Genomic DNA, 23,075 nt, shown 5'->3' with positions numbered 1-23,075 from the left:
AGTGTTAGAAGTTAAAAATTTGGGAGGTTTTTATGAAGCTGAATGCATTTTGCATTTCTGCAAAAACCAATGCTTGCTTTAGGTCTCAAAATGTGCTATAAGCACAATATTAGGACACTTCAGAATCGTCTAAAAACAGGAATCTACCAAACCAAACAATTTTCTTCCTGCAAGAATATCTTAAAGGTATGTAGGTTAAGAAATCTAAAAAGTGAAGTCTACGAAACTTTCTCCTGCACTGTGTTCCAAATGGGGGGACAAGTTGACCTCATTGGACTACAACCATGCAAGCAAAAGCATCTCCATATATAGCTGCATCTTAGTTCCTCTTCCTAATTCAGAAAAGCCCACCAGGAGTTTAAAATGTATTAAAACTTAATGTAAAACTCAGTGAATCACCAAGTCTGGGAAACAACAGTTTGAGGTTTTCTGGCCTAAACCTTCACATGCCCGTGTACATCTCTCCTTCATGATTTACTTTCACAGCAGTAGATGACAAGAACCCACACTTCACTTCCCCTCTACAAGACTGGTGCATCAGACCATTATTACCCTAAATGTCTTGTCTGAGATATTCCACAAAGCAAGGAAACTGGTCTCTTCAGGTGGAAATCTGTTCATCAAACCTATTCCCCAAACACATCATGAAGCTTCTGAATCTGCTGTCTGTGGACTGATAGGACTTTAGAAACTTAGCCTTTAATGTGAGGTACCAACTTTAAAATGAGGTACCAACTGTGGACAGTCCTGCTCACCGAGTCTAACTGAGGACTGGCCAGCCCTTGGAACTAGAGGAGCGGTCTGGATCAGTTACCCTTGTTGGCTGCAATCTGAGCACAAAAATGGAGAGCATCTATTCTCCATCTGTGGGGTGGGGGCCTGCCCTCCCATCTTCCCACACTGTGCCTTGAGAAGGGCTGGTCCTTGTATGAACTTGCCCATCTCCTACTCCCTTTTGAAGGCTCAAGTGCACCATCTTACCCTTTGTGCTTGCTGATGAACCTACTCCTCAGTAACAAGGCAGTAGACCAGCACACACAACCAACTTCATCCCATTTTCTGCTTGCCAGAGAGGATGGTAGTGAAGTGTGTTTCACATGATAGTTTGTTGAAGCTTCAGCAGAAGTCTCTCATCACTAGTATGCCGTAACAAATCTACCTCACCTTACGCTGGCAGGTTGCCAGGCAGGTTGCTCACTTGGGAATCTTTCAATGTCCTTGTTGGAATGCTTTGTTCCACATCAGCTTTAAAATTCCTTTAACCAGGTTTGAAGAACTTGCAGATGTGCACGCCTTTACAGTACCCACAGGCACTGCAATTACAAATATTTATCAAATAGAGATGAAGAAATGAAAGGAATACCATCTTTCTTTACCCTATGTGAGGACTACCTGGTGTAGTAGTATAATTTAGCATTATATCAGGTTGTCTCTGTTCTAACCTTGCCATGAGAAATTTGTCTACTTTTCTGAACTATACTAGTTGTTGTCATAAAATAGCTTTACTCTCAAGCATTCTGTGTTATTTTATAGTTTGCTGGTATTTTAATTGATTAAGTCATGATGCATGCAAAATGAAGTTCTTTAAAATTTCCTCTTAACAATAAAACAACTCAAATTTCTATTTCTCTGAATGTACCATGTTCTGGCATAGCAGTACACAGTGCAGAGTCCAATGGGTTAACAATTTCTTTATTAGCAGTACCTTCACACTTATCCTTTTCTCCCTATCAGAATCAAACTGCACAATTCAAGACCGTGCGGAGTTATCCTGAATTTGCCACATCTAAGTGACTGTGAAGTGCACCAAGCAGGATGAAAGAAAGAAAAAATGGCAAAGTTGTGACAATGACTAGGACTGAGGAGAATAAAAGGAGACAAAGACAGTGTGGCCAAAACTGGGGGGGGGGAAAAAAAAAACAAACCCAAGAAAGACATATTAATACTGTATATTTTTTATTATTATATTTGCTTTCATCTTTGAACTTTATTAAAGAAGGAATGTTCAAGATCCATAGTATTTTTCAAATGCATTATGCATACAAATTTAGAATATCCTGAGTCGGAAGGGTCATGGAGCCCAAACAGGCCCACACCCTCCCTGCAGTCCCCCTTCGCACCCCCTCCCAGCATCCCAGCCTCCGGGAACAAGTTCTCTCCCCAAAACCATACCAGAGCCCACTGAAACCACAAGGTCTGGCTTTTATGCCCCTTTTACACCATCTGCCACAACTGAAAGGACTCTGGCTGGCTCCTCTGTACTTGCAACAGCCCTTTAAGTAGCTGCAAATTTCACGGGCCCAGCTACATCAACCTCTAACCTTTACTTATCCTCAATAAAAAGCATTGATTTGAAATAAATTCACAGAATAGTTAGTTGGTGGTTGGAAAGGAGCTTTGGAGATCATCTAGTCCAACCACGCCACCAATGTAGGGTCACCTGGAGGTGACGCAGGAAGTGTCCAGATAGGTTTTTGTCTTGAATGTCTCTGGAGAAGGAGACTCCACATCCTCTCTGGGAAGACGTCCCAGTGCTCTGCCACCCTCAATGTAAAGAAGTTCTTCCTCATGTTATGGAGAAGTTTGGTTGTTCATTACAACTGAAGTCAAAGGCGGTCAGCTTGTGTAGCCATTTATACTTATAAGTAGGTAAACAGAATAACCACTGGTCTATAACAAGCAAAACAGAGTTTACTTTATTGATTTTTTTTTTGTAGCAGTAGAAGGACCACATTTTTGCAATATTTTTTCAAGAATGGTTCAGTTCTTGTGACTTTAATACATACGGAAATAATTCTGCATTTAACATGAATGACAGTTCCATAAAAATGTGAAACAAATAATTGCTAATTGTGTGGAAGACCTGTCTTGCACTGCTGCTTACACTACTGTCCTTACTTTTAAAATAATCTAAGCCTAATATAAAAACCTCTGAACCCAGGAATAAACCAAAACAAACTGTTAACCACTGAAATCTACAAAAACATTACCTGAGCAAACCACTTGGATAACAATAACAGGTATTTTTTGTCAACTGCTTTACAGAATTAGATAAAAATGTGATGGTATATTGCAAAGCATGAAAATCAACGCTAAAATGCTTTGTTATTTTTATTTCTGTGCAAAATGTAAATGGCTGAAACAAATTATCAACATGCCAACCCTAGAATTAAAAAAAAACCCCAACAAATTAAATTATTAGACAGTGCATTAAGTGCAAAAGCTGCTCCATGTGCTTAGATCTAGCTTTGGCTTCAATTTGGAATGAAGTAATGTGTAGAAATGCGTCTCCTTCTTTCCCCTGTGAGAACAGTCAGGCACTGGAACAGGTTGTGCAGAGAGCAGTAAAGCAGTGCCTGTGCTTGGAAGTTTTCAGACCAGGCTGGATACAGCCCTGAGCAACATGGCCTAACATAATACCTAATCCTGCAGTGACTGGACTAAAAACTACCTGAGGTCACTTCTAACAGGAATTATTGTATTCTGACATAGTATTGTGACAGAACTAATCCTAGTAACAATCTACAAGCATTTCTGTTTGAAGGTTCACCATCACTTATTTCCTTAGACAAAATACCCCCAAATGGTATCTGATAATTTACAAGCAAGCTTGCATTAGAAACCAAACTTCGTTGAAACTAAGTTAGACTCTTACACTATCAAGTGTCGAGAGCCTGAAGTATAATTCAGCAAGGACCTTAAAAAAAAAGAAAACAGACTAAAAAGTGTACAAAACCTTATTTCTGGACATCAAGCATCTTTTTAATATACATTTTACATTAAGTATACTGTGAGAATGATAAAGATCTAATTTTTGATGAACCATCAAGTGTATCTTTACACTGGGAGCAAGAACCTCCTAATCATTTTTGCATTCTTCATGGACTGAACGCAGTGCATTGAGGGCTTCCACTGTCACTGTGAGCTTTCCAATTACTGCACTGGCATCTTGTGAATCAAAAACTAGAAAGGAAACATCAGAAAACAGCATTAGCTATTCAACTTAAGATTTCACTTTTGTTTTGGTAGTTTTCTTTAGTGTTTGGACAGATTAAAGAGCAACTAGCATATGCTAAAAAAAAGGGAGAGATAAATAAATAATTGTGCAGTTCAGGCCCTCAGACTACTGGAAATTAACCACTCCTAGAAGTAGAATATACATCAGTAAATGTATTTGCATTAAAATTAATTTAGAAAGGAAATATCAATATAATAATTGTTTATATAAAATAATTATTTTTCACAATATGTAAATAAAGATTTTCCAAATTCTATTAAACTTATATCTACATACAAAGGAATAGTTTTAAGTAAAAATACAGCAATTAATGCTTCTACACTGTGTATGATGGATGGGTCCAAATCAGCCTCAACAAATCACTCAGTGAACTGTCAACTTCAAGAGCAGACTTCAGGGGACAGTATCCTTTTTACTTAAAAGAAGAGTAGGATAATTATAGTTAATTATATCAGAAGATAACGCTAATTCTATTTTCTCCCTTTTTATATTGTCCTATTATCTCTGAGACATACTGTTAGATGTTTTTACTACAATATTTTTCATCCATCTTCTTGCTTAGCCATTCATTTACTTGCTTCAAATTTCACATAAACCGCTTTGACACAATCAGCAATGAAAAGAACAAAATATGAGAAAGATATATGGTTGCAATCCTCAAAAAGAATAAAGGAAGTTTGGTATCTAACTTAAGATTGACTTTATATTTATGCAGTAGTGTCCTATGAATTTCCCTGTGTCTAGGTTTATTATTTTTCCTTAAACCAATATCCAACTCAGAGAACGTGTACAACACTACTTAGCAATTCTGTTTATTGTGCCCTTACATTTAATCGACATCTTTGTTCAGATCTGGAGAATTAATCCTTTTACAATTACTTCATCTAAGAAAATATACAGATACATTATTTTGCCATGATCTGACATATTTTAACATAAATTTAATTTAAATCCTCTGAAACATCTTAATTTTCAGACAATATAGAAGTTTATATGTTATAGATGCAATGAAAATCCCCAAAAAACTGTACAGCATATGCAGGAAAGGGGAGAAATGCAGAAGGGAAAAAGAATAAAAGTATTTCTAGCTATTATTATCATTTTCATATATATAATTAACATAAAGTAAAAATTGGTTTAAATTAGTCTGACAGTTACGGGAAGAAATGCTCCTCACAATATTTCAGTAGTTGTCATTACATGGTAATGATTAGCTTACAGTAACTAGTAATAAAACTCAATCCTTCTCGTCCTAATAACTCTCTCAGATGATGATTAGGAATTTCAAGAGTTTTGTGAAAAGTGACTTTTAAGAATTATGTTTACCTAACTAATCAATCTTATCAAATGGGAATTATGACAGGGGGAGGTATGGTCATAAATTCCAGAACAAAAATCAATCTTCCAGTGAGAGAGTACAAAATACATTTTTGGAGAAGCTTTTGTACTTGGAGAAAAATTATTGGTGGAGAAAAGCTTAAGCTCCTCAGCCTGAGCAGGAAATGCATCACATCTGCATATTATTCTTCCTGAGTATGGAAATTTGATGATTCTTAGAATTTTCCTTATTGCGATCCTGTAAATTTGAGTATTTTAGCAACAGCGTGGATGCAAATCATGCATGATAATGGGAATGGATAAGAAAGCGTATTTTTTTCCCTCATTACTCAGCTCCCTATTGCTCAAGTACAGGAATTAGACAAAACAGTAGAAGTAGTAAAGTTACATTTCCTTGGCATTCTGCTGGGGCTCACTCGAACTCTTGCTATTGCAAAAGGAACCTTGTGAACATGGGTGCTCTGCATCCAATCACTGAACTAGTTCACTTACTGGGAGAGTTACTCTTTTACAAGAGAGGTGCTTTCAGCTTCTTCACTGAGCTTCACCCCAAGGGGGAAAGCGGATTGAGAGGAAAAAGTAAAGAGAAAAGTGCACCATTGGTAATCGTGTCTCTGCTGCCATGGGGAACAGGAAACTGAGCAAGGAGAATATTATCTTCACAAATAGTTGACAAAAGGACCAAAAAGCCTTCCTGAGTCTTCTTATCAATGTTATAAAAACGCATCCTATGACCTTAGGAAAAGGAAGATTCCACACATCACCTTGCTCTTATGGAGTCACAATGACTTTGGTCAGTCTGTCACAGAAGGGTGCTCACTAAAACTGATTCCTAATGAAAACCAACAGTATTTCACATTGTATCATACATATTTCATATGGAGGAAACAAACTTGAGGTACTTGGGGCCATAACGTAATTTCAAATAAAATACAGATGTTAGTAATACCAAATTGCTGACGAAAATTTTAATACAAAACAAATTTTTATACAAAATACATATTTATTGTTATACCACAATGAAGTATGTTGTAGAAAAGACAGAATTATAGCAGTGGACATAGCTTGAAAGTTCTTGGGTTTCATAAACTAATTTCTATGAGGTGAGAATGCTATTTGGTTTGGGTTTTTTTTTTTTTAAACTTAAGGGAATAATACTAATAGATAGTTTTTGCAGACTTCTGCAAACAAATATAGAAGTTATTAGTTAGTATTAAATAATTTCTTATTGAAACAATTACTTGCACAGTAATGCCTGCAAAGCAAAGTAGCAATTACATGAATTTTAGGCTACAGAAGTTTACAAGAAAATGATCTTTAAAACTTACCATCAATATCTTGCTCAATGATATCTCTTTGCTTCTGGAATATCTCTTTTAAACTGACATAAGCAAATCCAATGTCCTCACATTCAAGATCCTGCTCATCTTCTGGAGGATCACTGACCACTGTAAATTTTAGGCTAAACACACATGCACAAAAAAAAAGGTACTTTGCTTTCAAAAAGGGTCATAAATCAAATTACAAAAAATGAAAACAGAAAAACCACAATTTTACAAGTTTAAAATGGAGAAACATCCTTGGTGTTAAGGGCAGAATATTTCCATAAATTTTGTTTCTTGGTGGTCCTCTTGATACAAAAAAATGGGAAACTGGATTACTGATAAACTTCTGCCTTCCTATTTATTCAATACAGAACTGAAATTTCAGCACAAGCCAAACCAGACATTCTGATATCTGCAGGAAACTACCTACTTGTAACACAGGGGACAGTAATGTAAGAGATGAATGCTTCTGTTCTGAGAAAAAGCTCACTGCTGTTATTTTACCTTATTTTTACCTCAGCCAGGGGAAGGACACTCAGAGATACAGGCTGGAGCCAGTAACTCCCAGACTTTGGGAACAGCCAGGTGAGGGACACTTCACAATGTGGCAGGAGCCACAGACTGTCCTGTGAGGGTGTGAAAGCCGAGAGGTTCCTTTGTTCGGGTCCTTACTCTGAGGCTCCAACTTGAACTGTTACTGTCTTATTTAATTACAGCACCAAAACCTTATTTTAAGGATTGGAACCTCTAAGTGACTGGACACCTGTGCTGGAGTTGGTGAAGGCAACTGGTCTGACTGGGACAGTTGTGGGAGGTGTAGCTGCCAAGGGACCTCAGTCCCAGATCAGGTGGTGAAGTGAAACTGCCACAGTGGTCCTGGATAGTTGGACAGGGAAATTTATTTAGCAACTAAATTATCTGTCAGGGAAATAAAAAGGAGTATTTTATCCTCATTATTGTTAAATCTTAGTAAAACATGCTTTAGTAGAATATGTTTAGCAATGTTCCTGATAGAGATGCCAAATAAGAAATATAGAAGGAAGAAAGATCACTCTCTCTTTCTTAGAGTGAATCGGTGATTTGTGCATAAGATTTACAAATTACTCTGATGCTTCAAATGCAATCAGCAGATATCCTAGTCTTCTGTAAATGGAATGGATCTTTAAATTAATAGTTGTTCCATTTTAATGAATATTGATATTCAAGAAGAAACAGAATCAAAGCATGTCATTCCTTCTCTCCAAGTAATACACATGGCTATCTCAATGAAAAAAAATTAATAAGAACAAATTTATTACTATAAAATTGACCAAGTCTAATTTCTAGTCTTTCTCGTATGTATTCATATAATAGATGTCTGCTACATCCATATATACACACATATACTTTTTTTTACTTTAAATTCTGGGGCCAAGGAACACTTCCTGCAGTTCTTAAGACTTCTTTTAGTATTCTGAATTCAAAAAGCAACAAATGTACTACTCTACCATCGCACAGATACGTGCTTTTCAAATTCATTACTGATAGACTACTGATGATAGACTCTAGAAACTCTGTTTTGTAAAACAAAGTTGTTTAAAAAAAAAACCACCAACAAAAGAAACAACCTCCCCCCAGAATTAAACCACAGCACTAAACAAACATTAGATAAGTTTGTAATATTCCATTCCATATGCACCTACTCGGAGAAGAAATAAGACCAGCAGCAGCCAGATCACAATGCAGGCATCATTCCTAGCCGAAACAATTATTTTTTTCTTGTTAGTTATGCATTAACTACTTAGGATTACCTCGTCAATAAAGACAAATAAAAAGACAAATCATGAGCATTTTTTACAAAGACCTATAATAGAGGTTTTTAGTATTAATCTGTACCTGTCAGCAGGTAGATCTGGCTTTAGAAGAATTGACTTGAGATACTCTCTTTCTGCATGATTATCTTCCTTATCTACATTTATCGCTGCAAAACAAATAAATTAATATAGCTGGTTATCAATTGTTTTTCACCTAGTAGAAGAAAAAAACATTTTTCACCTATTAGAAGAAAAGAACAAAATAAAATAAATGTTCATTTCATTTTCTTTTCTAAGGAAAAACAACAATGTTAGAATCAAATGGTAGAATCATGATCTACTGGTGTGTCACTGGCAGGTTTATATGAACACTGTCAAAAAAGATACAACAGCAGAATCTAAGCATGTCACAGAGCTGCCACTTTCTATTAACGACAATAGCAGCCATGATTTTAAAAGCCATGATTTTAAAAGGGTCTTTACTGCTTTGTATTTGAAGTGATTTACTGTATTTTCTTCCACTAAGGAAGCTGGAGATAATGAGAATGTATGGCAAAGTGCTTATCCTTTTTGACAGCCTCAGTAATTCAATCCTCCTTTCCTGCCGCAGTATTTCAATAGAAGAAATCTTCAGACCAATGGACTGGAAAAAATCTGTCATTTATATTCCCTCTCAAGTGGGCAATGCCAACATAGCAGTTGTTGATGTGACATTTCAGATTAATTTCAGTCTTCAGCTACACATGGAACAATCCAATAGTCTATGAGTAAGAGGAAGATCTAAATGAGTGAATTATTTGGGAAGTTGCATTCTAAAACCAGGTTTGTAGATGGCAGCAATTTTAAAGATCTGACTAAGACACCGTTTCTGCAAAGCCACTTTTACGTAATTATTTTTAAAAGAATGCTTAATTTGAATGTCTGTACTAAGGGTTTGTCACAAATAGCAATAACCCCAACCCTAACCCTGATTCACCCACTACAGAATAATCTCAGCTAAAAGTCCAAGACTGAAGCACTCAGGCACTTGGAATCTTAAAAGAAAGAAAATTCTACCAGAAAGAAGAAGTTAATTGAAATATGATGACATAGCTGCGGAAATAATTAACAAGAGAATTTTAAATTATTACAATAGTTCTATGTACGCCAGTAGTGTAAATATAAAGTATTAATTGGCAATGTATTAGTATGAAACAAGGATTAATTAGTTCCCCTATTAAAAAGTTGTCATTAAAAGAACACTGAGTATTTGCAAGTAGTGATGAAGTCCAATTACATATTCTCTCTTTTCAACTAGGTTTTAGATGTACAGGTTAGAATGTTTTCCTTTTGCTAAGATGTATCATCATGTACTGACAGAAAAATTAGATCATCATGCTCTTCTGAAAAGAATATATAGATTTTAGTTATGTACAGTCTAATTATGAAATTTATGCAGTACCAGCACATTTAAATATGTTGTGGTGTTACCATTTTATATACCAGCCTCCTTCAGCATTTCATTGTATACTATATAATTGCATACTTACCTCATTTCTTAAAAATCACTTTTAGTATTTCCCAAAATATCTGGAAAATAGGCAAATAGAGTTGGTACATAAAGAAATGCAACTATAGTATATAGAAAGTGGGCTTTATTGCAGGTATTTTCATAATCCAGATATTAAGAGAAGAACCAAGCCTGCTCAGAAATACATCAGACTTACCAGTGCTATAGTTATAGTGAATTCTCTGACCACTAGGTGGTTTTGGAAGTGACAGTGGGGTCTCCTCTGCAAGGAAATTGTTTAATCTGCATTCTACAAACAGCTGCTGTATTGTTTCATCTGCTGTTATTCGTGACTCAGTAAGACCAAGTGATGTAATTTTAATCTGGATTTTTTCAACTTCCTATTTAAAAACAAAATATAAACATAATACAAATGATTTTTTGTTTCTTTAAGTGTTAACACAAAACAAACATACATATATATATGTGTATGTAAATCATCAGCTTTTTATATGATTAATACTGATTGACGGACATATAAAAAATGAGAATCTAAAGCTCCAGGGTTTGTAGCTAAGACTGTTATTGCAAGAGATACTGATTTCCATTTAATGATTAAAACGTTTTTGTAGTAGTCATAGTCTGTTGGTTATCTTTAGGTAAAAATGCTATCTGAATCACAAATTCCAGCTATCATCATTTTTACCTACACGGCAAAGTGATCCTGTAACTGCTTAAAATACTGTCAGTAATACAAGGTACTGAAGTTTTCCAAATAAAAGAGAATTGTTAGTACCTACTGCAGACTATACTACAAACAGTTCAATTAAAATCCATCAAATCACAAAATTGTTAGGTATGTAATGTAATAATGTATTTGTAAAGAATTCAACTTCATATAGTGAACCTTATTAGTTAAGTCAAACACACCTTACAAAGTTAATTTTAACATGTGATAATAAAAATAATATCCCAGTTGTTCTTCACTGCAGCCTTTTCTTATTATCTTTAACTGAAATTACATTCTTCTATTCCTTATATGAAATGGTTTCATACTGTTCTGCAAAGTCTGGAATATTTATGTACAGATAAATTTTAGTAAGTTTGATTTAGGTGGGCATGTCAGACTCAAGAGAAAGAGTCACAAAGATTTCCTGAAGTTACTCTGGGAAGAAAGAAAAGCCACAATGGTTTCAACATTGGAATATGTAGGTGAGCATTCAATGATGATATTCTTCAAAGAGCAAAGTGAACACACTGGATACAGAAATGTTGAATGTTTTTTTAAAACTTATTTCTTTTCAATATATTACTTTCTTTTCATAACTTAATTAAAATATATATTCTCTAGGGAAAAATTTGGACAATTTTAATTTCTAAACTTAAATCACTTGAACTACTAAATCACATTCAAAGTACTAGCTTTCTATATTCAGTCAGAATGCTAAATGAATGTTCTTATTTAATATGGAGATAGCTTGCATTTTGCTGAGAAAATTATAAAACTAATCAAAATGAAAAGCAATGTATCTTATTGTAAAAATATCCACCATACAGAATAATTTCCATTGCTGTCAAGTTCTCTCAGTATTTGATTATGTAATTTTACCCCTCCTTTCAAAAGACTTTTCATTATGTATCCTATGACACTTCAACAAAAAGTCCAAAACTGGATCAATATTTCAATAAGGTTCTTCCACTATTCAGCAGGTACATGGAAATTCTACCAGGATGAGAGAAAAAAATCCACACCATTCTGTCTCTACTAATAAAGTTTCAGGGCTTTAGAAATTTTTTCCCTACAATCTAGTAAGATTAATCGCTACTGAATGTCATTTAAGTGATGATCTTTGACTTGAATATGCTTTCCATATTCAATTTATAAATGAAATTAAACAAAATGAAGCATTTTATAATCAATCATACATCATAGACAAGAAGAAAAAATAAAGAAGCAACTGGTATAGTTTGATACTGGAAAATGTTAGATATGCCTTATGATCAATATATCTAAGAAATAACTATGAACTGTCTAATTTGCAACATACAAATAACCCTGGTGTAATCTTAGATTACTTATATAGCGTGGCATACAATTCATATTTATAGGATAATTAGCACAATGATCTCCAAAAATCACCTATTTACAGTATTTGAGTATCAGCAGGATAATTATCTCAAAAGATAAAAGGCAGTGATTTCTGATCTTAACCAAACAAAACAGAGTTCAACAGCCATTTTGACATGGTGTATTCTATAATCAACCCAAGAATTCAAGCAAAGTAATACGTATTTTTAAAATCCAACTTCTATCACATGTTGCCTTAATAGTGTACAGCTTTTACTGGTTTTATTTACTGTTCACAAACATGCACATTGTTACCAAAAAACAGATCACTGGAGGAATGCAGAAATTTATCAACCTATCAAATTAATCTACATACAAAATCCTCTCAGAATTGCTTTAAAATAATTTTGATAAAATAAAATATAGGATGACTAGAAAGGTATAGAGCAACTGTATTATAGTTTGACTTAATAGTGATAACTAGCATTCATTTTAGTTCTCAAAATTACTCCTGAAATTTTTTTACATTTCACTTATAAATAATGCAATCTTCAAAGGTACCTTCTGTATTTTTCTGAAGAACATATAAGTAACAGCATTTCTACAAATCTACTGTAGTTGAAGACATGTACTTCTTAAAGATGTACTTTCTACACCTTAAAAAAAAGGAGCAGTATTTCTTATACATGTTTCTTGTTACTAGTTACTTTGTAAGACAACACAGAGCCTTAAAAAGAGCACTTAAAAACAAACCCCTACCTCCAGGATATCACATTACAGAACATATAAACCTGTTAATTTTAAGTACTAGTTTTATGGCTAAGATGGTTCAGTCAATGTTAGATCCAAAACTGTGAATTTTTTTTTTTTGAGAACTATCCTATTGAAATACTGTTCAAAATGAGTTTTCCAAATTCATATCATGCTGTGCTATTTTGCATATACAACTTCTAGTCCTGAATTGCTGGTTTTTAGAGTAAGTCAAGAGATTTGATACTGTACGTGTACAGCTTCATTGAAAACTTACGTTAGATACAGTAAAGCTACTCTTAGAGGATATTAGGCTTAAAATATTTTTCTTAGTCTTACCAAATAATTGCCATGTATACTCTGACTCAGCTGTTTAATATTTGTGGATACTGGACTTGAAATAATACAGTCATCACTATCAGTTTTTATTGATTCAACAGCATCATCCTCTTGATGATCTTCTTGACCTTAAAAAAAAAAAAATCAATGCAGATAACACTCGCTATATTTTAGACCACCTAAGACTTAATAAGAAATCTGATAGCAATAAATTTCCTTTTCTAATATAAAAAGAGTAAGTGCTAGGTAAATCTTCTCTTCCTTGAAGAAGACTAACACTTTGAACTGATGACATTTAGAGTCATGTAATATGTATTTTTTCTGGATTGTTAAAAAAATAATAACATTTTCCAGATGCAAACTGGTTAATAGAGCAAGTCCTGAAACGTACTAAGTATGCACAACTGTTAGCTTTATTTAAGAATATAGTCTGAATTTCCTTTGACTTCCTTTACCACCATGCATATGTAAAAGAAGAATGCACCTTTTTTCTTTAGTAAAAAAGTAGTTCTGTACGCAGGTGCATTACTTTCTGGAACATTGCAGAGCATTTTTTTTCCATGAAGCAAATTTTAAGGACAACTGGTATTCAAAATCAACATTCAACAAGTTTCTCCAGTCTTTTTAATGATTTCTTATGCAAAAGCTGCCAACAACTAAACATAAAATGTTAGCATTCTGCTTCTGCTTTTATTTTAAACTTGGTATCATGGACTTGGTTATTGCTATAATAAACAGTTTAAACTTGGAGCTGGAACAGGTTGACCTGGCTTTTATAATCTTTAAATAAATCTAATAACTTTGTGTCACACATGTGATATAGCATCCTAGCCCTCTCACTCTCTGAAAGGATTCCAGTATCAGCGTTGGCTGATACGCAGACAAAAAAAGCATATTCATTAAAAGAGTCTTTGGAACAGCATAGATCCAAGGGACAATATGAAGACATTTAAAAATGAAGCCAGGTTTCCTTTAATAATTTTACGAATCTAAGTCATATATCAGATTTTTGCAATCAATTACAATATGGTTTCCATTTGGGGAGAAAACACATTTTATCTACCACCCAGCTTCACCTGTAGCTTACGCCAGAATATAATTTATGTCATGAAGTTTCTCATAATGAGGCAGCTTCCACTACTAGTAAGAAATGCTTATGAAAATGGAAAGAGAAAAGTTTTTTCAGAAAACACAGCTACTTATTAATAGCCATGAATTCTACCTTCTGGTTCCAATTCTTCAATTATTTCTGTCTCATCTCTAGAAGTAACCAATGTTAGGTCAGCCAATTGCTCCTCTGACAGATGAGAAAGCTCTTCTTTTTCCTGCTGAATTTCTTCAGCCATGTCCTTCACTTTGTCACCCAACAGCTGTTTAGCATCCTGCACCACATGCTACAGAAAAAGAGAAACTTATAGTCTTTAAAAAACTCCTTGAAAAGCAGAAGTTACTGAAGTTCAAAACTTGAAGAGTTACGGCCCACATTCATTATCCAGAGCCTTTTAGCAACTGTATTGCTTACGCAGTGCAGGAAACAATGAGGTGGTGTCAACTGCTGTAACATATAATATACAGCAGAAGGACATTTATCTAACTGCATTTGTGAAAACATAACTATTATAATGATTTGTACCTATCAACATATATACAGCCTGTTTGATTTCCAGTTTCATTTCTATTTAATATTTTTCTACAAGTTCTACAAGACTCAGTCAAAAAACCCCAAAACACTGTACCCAAGAAGAACTTTTGATAGCTAAATTTACACACATAGGCCTGCACATAATTTTACCTGTGTGCATGGGAATTGATTTTGGTATGAATGTTACTATCTCAAATCTGTAGTTAGGACATTATTATAAATGTAGTGAACCCTATGGAACTGCATTTTAAATGTCAAAGTACTTCTGCATTATTTTCAAATACAGATCCGTAAGTTAGGAATAAAACAAGGGGAAGCCTTTAATATGCAGTAGATAATTATTATACAAAAGTAGGTATAGATCTACTGGTGGAAAAGCATTTGGACGGAAAATGCCTCCTTTGCCTCCCTGCATTAGCATCACTGGCTCTTATCCTCTGCTAGAACTTTTACATATGAGGCTGGACAATTCTCACAAGCAGTTTGGGTGAGACAAACCATTCATTCCACCTTTTAGTGAGTCTCCTTTTTTATTTGCTTTGGCATGTATCACATTGACAAGAAATTTTATTAAGAACTAGATTCTCTGCTATTGAGAAAATGAACTGGAAAATGAAACAGACTTCCCATTTTAATCTGTCGAACTTCTGTTTTTCTTGCATGGACACTTTCTTGCCATTTCATCACAAGACTCAGACATCAGAGAAGGCCCAGCTGTTTCATTATTTAGGCCTAATAGTACTTTTGTCCTTAACCAGACAATGAGGTTTAGATCTTTAAAACGGCTAGAGGAGCTGCCACCCAAGAACAAAGATTTCTGATGGAGACCAAGTAGCTGTGTCACTTAGAAAATCCTAGTTCATGAAAAATTGTCAAACTTTGAGAAGCTATTGTTTGGACAGCTGAATATATTTTGTGTGTGCAACTATCCGGCTAACATTTCAGTTTTTCATATCTAAGCTCTCAAAAGATTATATTCACCAACATTTGATTTTTTGTTTTTTAAAGTTGATAAATGCAACAGATCGACTTAATTCTTATTTTCAGTCTATACTCTATAGCTCTCAACGAAGTTCTAGTCATAGTAAACCAAACAGTAACAGAATCTGTTAACCAAAAATTGATATTAACATTTCAAAGAATAAATCCAATTAAGTAATTTATGAAAGGAAAAAAACCCACAACTAGTTTTTAATTAATGCAATATTATTAATATTATAATTATATGTAATAGATAAATATAACCTTTTATAATTGCCTGTTGAAGAACATACCTTTACATACTGGATTGACTTAAAAGACTAAACACAACCTATTTTTAGTACTTCCAATGCAAATTATTTCAGAAGAAAATTTAGAAAATGCAGCAAAAACATCTGAGTTAGTTCCATGTAGACTCTGTTAGATTCTAGAAGGATGTACAGATGACAGTGTATGCCAAGTCAAGAAGTATCATTATTTTCAGAATGTGTGCAATCACAGCTGATAAACTTAATTTTAGAGGTGACTCTGAACTGTGCCAAATTGTGTATCCCATTAGCACAACAGTCAGGAACTGTTTGGATTAAGCCAGTTTCTATAGAGGCACTTATATGCAGTGCAAGCGGTACACAGTAGATAGACACTTGAATGATGCAGACAGTTGAGAAACACAGTGTAGAGCAAGCTGATTGGTCCTGTTAGAATCTGCCCTAAGCCAGTGGAAATTGAAACTTGTAAACTGTGGAGGATATCAAGCAGTTCTGAGGGAGTCACACAAATATCACGGCATTGCATTCTCCACCTCTATGCAGTACTATGCTATCATTCATTGCCTGGGACAGTGCTGTATTGTGCTGCTAAAATAATCCAGCATTCTTAATTACTAGTTCTACAAATTGCCCATATGGAGCTACAAGTAGCCTTTCATGCTTCATTGTGCATGACAGAAATACTTAGAACTTACTGCCATCTGTACTGCACTAAGATCCAGAAAAGAGACTCTCTTGTGTGCTTGAGCTGCACGATGCTTCATTTTGAGTGTTGGAGTCTGTAATAAACAAATATATTGAAGAACATTTATTACCATCTTATTTCATAGCAAATTATGAAGAACTCTTAATTTTTTTCAAAGCCAAATCTAACGGCACTAAATTTAATTCTAATCAGATACAATTTAACAGAATTCATACACAACATACTTCTCAGATAACATCATGGAACCCATGGAGATTTTATATATAATATAAATTTACACCATGGAATAATATAAAACATTAGAGTTACTCCAGACATAGAATATTCTAAACAGCTTAGGTTAAAAAAAGCCCACTAAAAACTCTAGTATTTTAATTTTTGCATTTCAACTTGTTTGCTTTTATTTCTTAAATGAGTGTTAAAGATGTTTGAAAGTCCCTTTTTTCCTGTGGCCCCAATTTAAATGTGATTGTAAAGTGAATTTTATTTTCAAAACGCTCTTCAATATCCAGCCAAAAAACTCAGTAAAAAACCCATTGTGAAGGAATTTCAATCTCATAATACTCCAGTGTTAAGGACTTCAAAACCTTGTTGAACAACTGCTTCACCCACTCTATGTATCCAACATCTAGTTGGTTTAAAATTCATGACTATGATACTATGAGTATAATCTGCCACTTACAGCTCAAGAAAATGAAATAAAATGTCAAATGTTATAGTGACAATTTCAGTAAAAATAAGTAAGTTTAAGACTTTGCCTCTTCAGACAAGGGATAATTCAAGTAGTTCTTGATCTCTTTATATGAAAAACTGCTAACGTGTTTTCCAGTTCAAGAATCTTTAACTTTATTACACTCTGAACATATCAACCCTAGACCTAAGCTATTTGAACTTAAAAAGAAAGAATGGAACAGTTTATTTTATCAAAACTATTGCAGAATCAGAGAATGGCTTGGATTTGAAGGGAACTTAAAATTTAGTCACCAACTCCCTGCCATAGGCAAGGACACCTTCCACTCCACCAGGTGCTCCAAGCCCCATCCAACCTGGCCTCGGACACTTCCAGGGATGGGGAAGGCCCAGCTTCTCTGGGCAACCTGTCCCACTTGAAGGAACGGCTGGAGCAGTGTCAGGAGAGGGACAGGCTGGACATCAAGAACAGATTCTCTGCACAGAGGGTGGTTGGGCACTGAACAAGCTCCCCAGGCAACGGTCATGGTCCCAAGGCTGCCAGAGCTCTGGGAGCATTTGGACAATTAGCATTGTCCCAATTTGCATTTGGAGCATTTGGGATTGTTGAGGTGTCTGTGCAGGGCCAGGAGGTCAACTCATTCATTCTGATGTGTGCCTTCTAACTCAGCCTATTCTATGATTCTATGAAGAATTTCTGTCTTCTAACCTAAATCAACTTTCCCTGAATTTGAAGTCATTCCCCCTTGTCCTGTGCTCTTGTAAAAAGCCTCTCTCCAGCCTTTTTGCAGGCTTCCTTAGATACTGGAGGGCTGCAGTTAGGTCACCCTGAAGCTTCTCTTCTCCATGAAGTAATTCTCTCTACCAAGTACAGACCCAAACATACCTTGGATGGTTGTTCATGCTTCCTAAAACTGGGCATTATCCCATATCCCAGATCCTTTGACCTCTGTTTGTAGGGAAGAATAGCTTGGTCCATAGGAACTTGCAACCTGATCCAGTATTCTACAGTACCATAATTTTGAATGTGTCCTGTTTTTCCTAAGGAATAAATAGAGGATTGCATTAATTTTCTTTTCAACATCGAGGTATGTTACTTAAAAGCTAGGAAAAACCAGAAATGCAAGATTTATAGAACAGCCACAAATTAAAGATTGTGCCTATGCATTACACCAGTGCTTGTGGTGTGACATCTGTAGTTCATCTTAGAAACAGAAACAATTCCTCAGGCTCCCACTGTACGATCCAAAATCAAAACATAGCCATTTTCCCCTACTTATATATTTGGTATGCAATTCAAATTACTGGCAAAGGTACCACTGTACAATGTCTTATTAAACCAGATTCTCTACAACAGTAGGCAGTTAAGAGGTCACTGAATATGCTGACCTGACAAAATGTTTCTAGAAGAAAAAGTAAGCTGCAAAGAACATTCAAGACATCTTACAAGTGTCTTGTCCAGGATACCTTAATATTATTTTAATATAATGAATATGAATTTGCTTAAAACAATCCACAAAATGTAAATAAACACCCTCCTAGATTATGCTACTATATATATTATTAATCATAATCACCATAATTTGTACCTTTTTCACTATTATATGGCAAACTTTGTCTTACCAGTTTAGATTTAACCATTTCTTCCTTTGTTTATGAATAAGGAAAGAGAGGATATACTTATGATATTCAGCCCAGATACAAAGCACTGATGGGCAAAGTGGGGTGCCTCCTTTTCTGGGTTTTTTCCCTCTTGCCCTGGGACTATATGCCATTATGGGCAAAACTGTACCCAATTCCAGCTTTCTACAAATGTTGGCAGAACCACAAAAACATGCTGCACATCCAACAGAAAATAGCATTCTTGTAAACACATTTTTTTTCTTTTGAAATAGTAATGCACAAATTCATTTTTGGTCAAATATGCATTATTTATCACTTGGAATATAGTGACACATAATCAAACAGAATACTTTGTGAGATCTTAAATACCAACTAAATTTGCTGTGTTGTAGATCTTGCCTTCCTTTTCCAAGATTTCCTGGAACTTAAGCTGACAAGAAGCAATTGTTTCATAATCTATGCCATACGCACGATGAACCTCCAGTGTGATGCTGTTTTCCTGTATATAGTGAAAGAAGCTATCATCAGACTGCACAAGGAACTGAGAAGTGAAGTCATATGATGGGGTCTTCCCATGAACTACTGGGGTTATCTGAAGTTCAAAGTCATAGAACGCGTAAGTACAAAAGGTTGCAGGTTCCCAGTCACCAAAAGTGTGCATAGCTTCAGAAGAGAAGATCACTTTGCTGATATGAATTTCAAAAAGGTTCTCTCCTCTTTCTAAATGAACAGTTTCAACAAATCCACACACTGGATCATTCAGCAATACTTCTTGTCTGGACTTAAGTGGTTTTGTATCATACACAATGTCTCCTAGTTGGGCTGCAACAGATAAAATAGAGTTATAATATGATTGTCTTTTTAAAAACTCAAATACAATTAATGACTAAGAAGAAAGGATGAAAGTATAATTCAATTATATTAACAATGTTACTTTCATAAAGGCATTATCAAAAATAATTCATACACTGAATGCCCACTGAGCACACTGGCAACAATCAAGAACACTTCCTCAATGGATCTGCCTCAGTACGCATAGTCACAGGCCTCTAACAGTTATTATCAGGTTATAAGGGAGTGAAAAAGGTAAAATTCAGAAGTCTTATGCAATATTCAAAGTAAGTATCACTATGCAAATGTAGCAGAGATTTAAGATGCACATTTCTGTAGGGTTGATCTAAATTTGCCAGAGAAAGAAATAATACACCTGACTTTTAACATATGTTACATCTTGAGTGGATAGAACTATCAGCAAAGACCATCACATGTTTCCCAGCTTCTGGTGGTAAGTGGTTAAAAAGTGATTAACACAGGTTGGATGGGGCTCTGAGGAGTCTTCTAGTGGAAGGTGTCCTGGCCCTGGAATGGGTTTGGAATAAGATGGATTCCAGCCCAAGCCATTCTGGAATTGTATGACTCTAAGAAATCAAAATACATGCTTACAGAATTAGGACATAAACCATGATGCAACAGATGCAACTTGGAGACAAAATGTGAAAACTGTTTCAACATCTGAGTTTGTAAAATACCCTATTTGAAGCTTCCTATGCACCTTTTACACAGTGAAGCCACTAAAAAAAACCCTTGAAATTCATCCTGTTTAAATACTATGTCAGTATATTATACCAAGGCTTGGGGGATTTTAGTAACACAAAGTGATTCTGCAATGATAGTACTGTAAAGTAAAAGGTTGACCATAAAAGTACGATTTATTCAAAAAACCAAGTTTGGTAATTTTATTCTTATTCAGCAATAGCTGCAATATAAAAACTAGTTTGTTGGATTTGGTTTAATTAATAACTGTCATTTAAGTCAATGAAAATTAACTGGAATAGGAATCTTTCCATGAAAGAACTGACCTTTCTAGTAGTTTTAGGAATGGAAAAGTGCTTCACCTGGAGAATAAATTTAAAACAGTAATTTGGAAGAGATAAAATATAAAAAATATTAGTGAAGAATATAATTTAAAGATACCTTCTAGTTTTCTGATACGTGCAGCTCTAATATCGAGAAGATGGGTATACTGTTCCAATTTTAACTCATAATCTTTCTGTAGACTTTCCATCTTTCTTGTCATTGTTTCTACTTCAGTCTGAAAAACAATTGCATGTAAAAAGAAGTTCTGAGAATTGTCTGTACTGATGTTGTAAATGCTTTTGGGTACAAGTTAAAATACAGTTAGATTTGAGGATAGAACATTTAGAGTATGCAAAAATAGCAGTTTTTTACTTATCAATACAACAAATCAGTTCTAATGTCAGCAAAATCTAAAAACATCAACAGGAAAAATAGAGTAGCTTTTATTTAGGACAATACACCTAACAGTTTCTTTAATGATTTTGTTATTTTAAATGCTAATTAATTGAATGAAAAGTCAAAATATGATCTGCACTACTCCAACAGTGGAAGTAGAAAGAAGACAGTGAAAGCAGAGTGGAGGTATGGAAAAGGAAGCTTATTTGATAAGCACATTTTCTTGTGAAGACCTGGTACAAGCTCAGAGATAACGCTCAGAGAGAAGGAACAGTCTGAGGGTTAAGGGCAGGATAAGCCAAAAGATTACAATTTAGTCACTTGGATCTCACAGTTTTTAAACAATACCTTAAGCAACAACAGATTTTATGTTTGGTTCCCTATGCACAGACTGGCTTTGTTGCTGAATTTGCAAGTTTTAATTATTACAAGTGTTAGAGCTACAAAGGTTAAAATGTTATTATCAGGTTATTTCCCACTGTGAGTAGATTTAGTACCTGGTAATTTTTGCTAATTTTATGCTGCACAAGTAACAAATTCCTTGTCTTTTCAAGTTCTTGCACAGTTTCCACATGTGTTAACTGCAGCTCCTGCATGGAGTATTCTACATCTTTATGGATATCATCTTCCACTTTTTCCAAGAACAGAAGGTCCACATTCTTTTGTTGCTTTCTATCCTGGAGTACATTAGAAAAATTACAAGAAAGTAATTTTGCAAAAGATTTGCATGTATTTGTGCATGGCTTAATGCAACACTGGCATGTACTCTTGGTACAACAGTAAGGCAGTAAGCAGAACTTTATAAACTTTAAGCACATAGTAACACAAAAATAGGAATGAGGTAGACTAGAATGTGTCAGGATTGTTTTCAGCAATGTAATTTCACGATTATCAGGAATCAATTAAAATGTATCAGATATTCAGAAGCAATCACTCCTGTCAATCCAATGAAAATACAAACAGATACATTTGACTTTCTCATAATTAATAATCCTGCCTCCATAAATATACAAACCCTGAATTATTATTCTCAAGTCTACATTCCTTCTGTTATTAATACTGGGGAGTTAGTTTTCATTGAGGTTTTCTGTATTTTTGTTTTTTTTTAAATTATCATTATATAATCATCATTACAGTTAACACTTCCTCAAGAAAATGAAACATAAATTACCCAAACAGTGGAAACATTGCAAAATTATTTGTTCACTGATTTCTTCCTCTCACTCCATTTTTAATTTATGCAAAAGAAAAAAGAATAGAGTATTTTCTCAGTATTTTTGTTTTTCTGTTTAATAATCAAAGATAAGTTCCTAAGATAAGTTCCTCTGGTACTGCTATACTGCATACTGGAATTTCCATGCTTATGGTATACTTGCATCAATTACAGAATTCATAAACAAAATTGGTTTTAGTAAACATTATAGGGATCACAAGATGCTGTGATAAGTCATTTAAGTGAGAGAACCTAAGTTTTTTTAAATGGCTGTGAATCTGATTTAATTCTCCTTTGTTGTTATAATGAACTATTTACATTAATTAAGATTTAATTCTGGCAATCTTTTAATCTTCCTTTCTGATTAACTGTAACTAAAAAATGACAAGACGAGTAGTTAATGCCTCATTTGAGCTTGAGGTATTAACTACTGAAAGATGCTCAAATAATTCAGCCCTTGAAAATTCCAGGTGTGTAGAAAGCATACAATGGTCAGTCAAGGGTTTAACAAAAGAAAAAAAAACCAACAAAACCAACAAACACACCTTGCACAAATGAGAAAATAAGAATGCAAAATA

General features: G+C 34.6%; 1 protein-coding gene across 8 annotated transcripts in view; it reads right to left on the bottom strand.

Annotated features, from left to right (window-relative positions):
• Positions 1-2,626: 2,626 nt before the first annotated feature.
• Positions 2,627-23,075, bottom strand: part of RPGRIP1L (RPGRIP1 like) — a 41,495-nt gene continuing 21,046 nt past the window's right edge. For 7 of the 8 annotated variants that reach the window (XM_064712880.1, XM_064712876.1, XM_064712879.1 and 4 more), the window contains exons 12-22: positions 21,782-21,961; positions 21,006-21,123; positions 19,401-19,853; positions 18,295-18,449; positions 16,708-16,791; positions 14,343-14,514; positions 13,121-13,248; positions 10,181-10,364; positions 8,557-8,641; positions 6,685-6,818; positions 2,627-3,963 (exon numbers count right to left, since the gene is read on the bottom strand). In XM_064712880.1, coding sequence (XP_064568950.1) covers positions 3,860-3,963; positions 6,685-6,818; positions 8,557-8,641; positions 10,181-10,364; positions 13,121-13,248; positions 14,343-14,514; positions 16,708-16,791; positions 18,295-18,449; positions 19,401-19,853; positions 21,006-21,123; positions 21,782-21,961 — 1,797 coding nt within the window. In that variant the 3' untranslated portion in view covers positions 2,627-3,859. The other variant, XM_064712882.1, reaches the window with a different exon arrangement.

The sequence above is a fragment of the Zonotrichia leucophrys genome, chromosome 4A (genome assembly GCF_028769735.1).
Source record: "Zonotrichia leucophrys gambelii isolate GWCS_2022_RI chromosome 4A, RI_Zleu_2.0, whole genome shotgun sequence".
NCBI lineage: Eukaryota > Metazoa > Chordata > Aves > Passeriformes > Passerellidae > Zonotrichia > Zonotrichia leucophrys.
The sequence above is the reverse complement of the archived record's forward strand: the minus strand, read 5'-3'. Positions and strand labels throughout refer to the sequence as shown.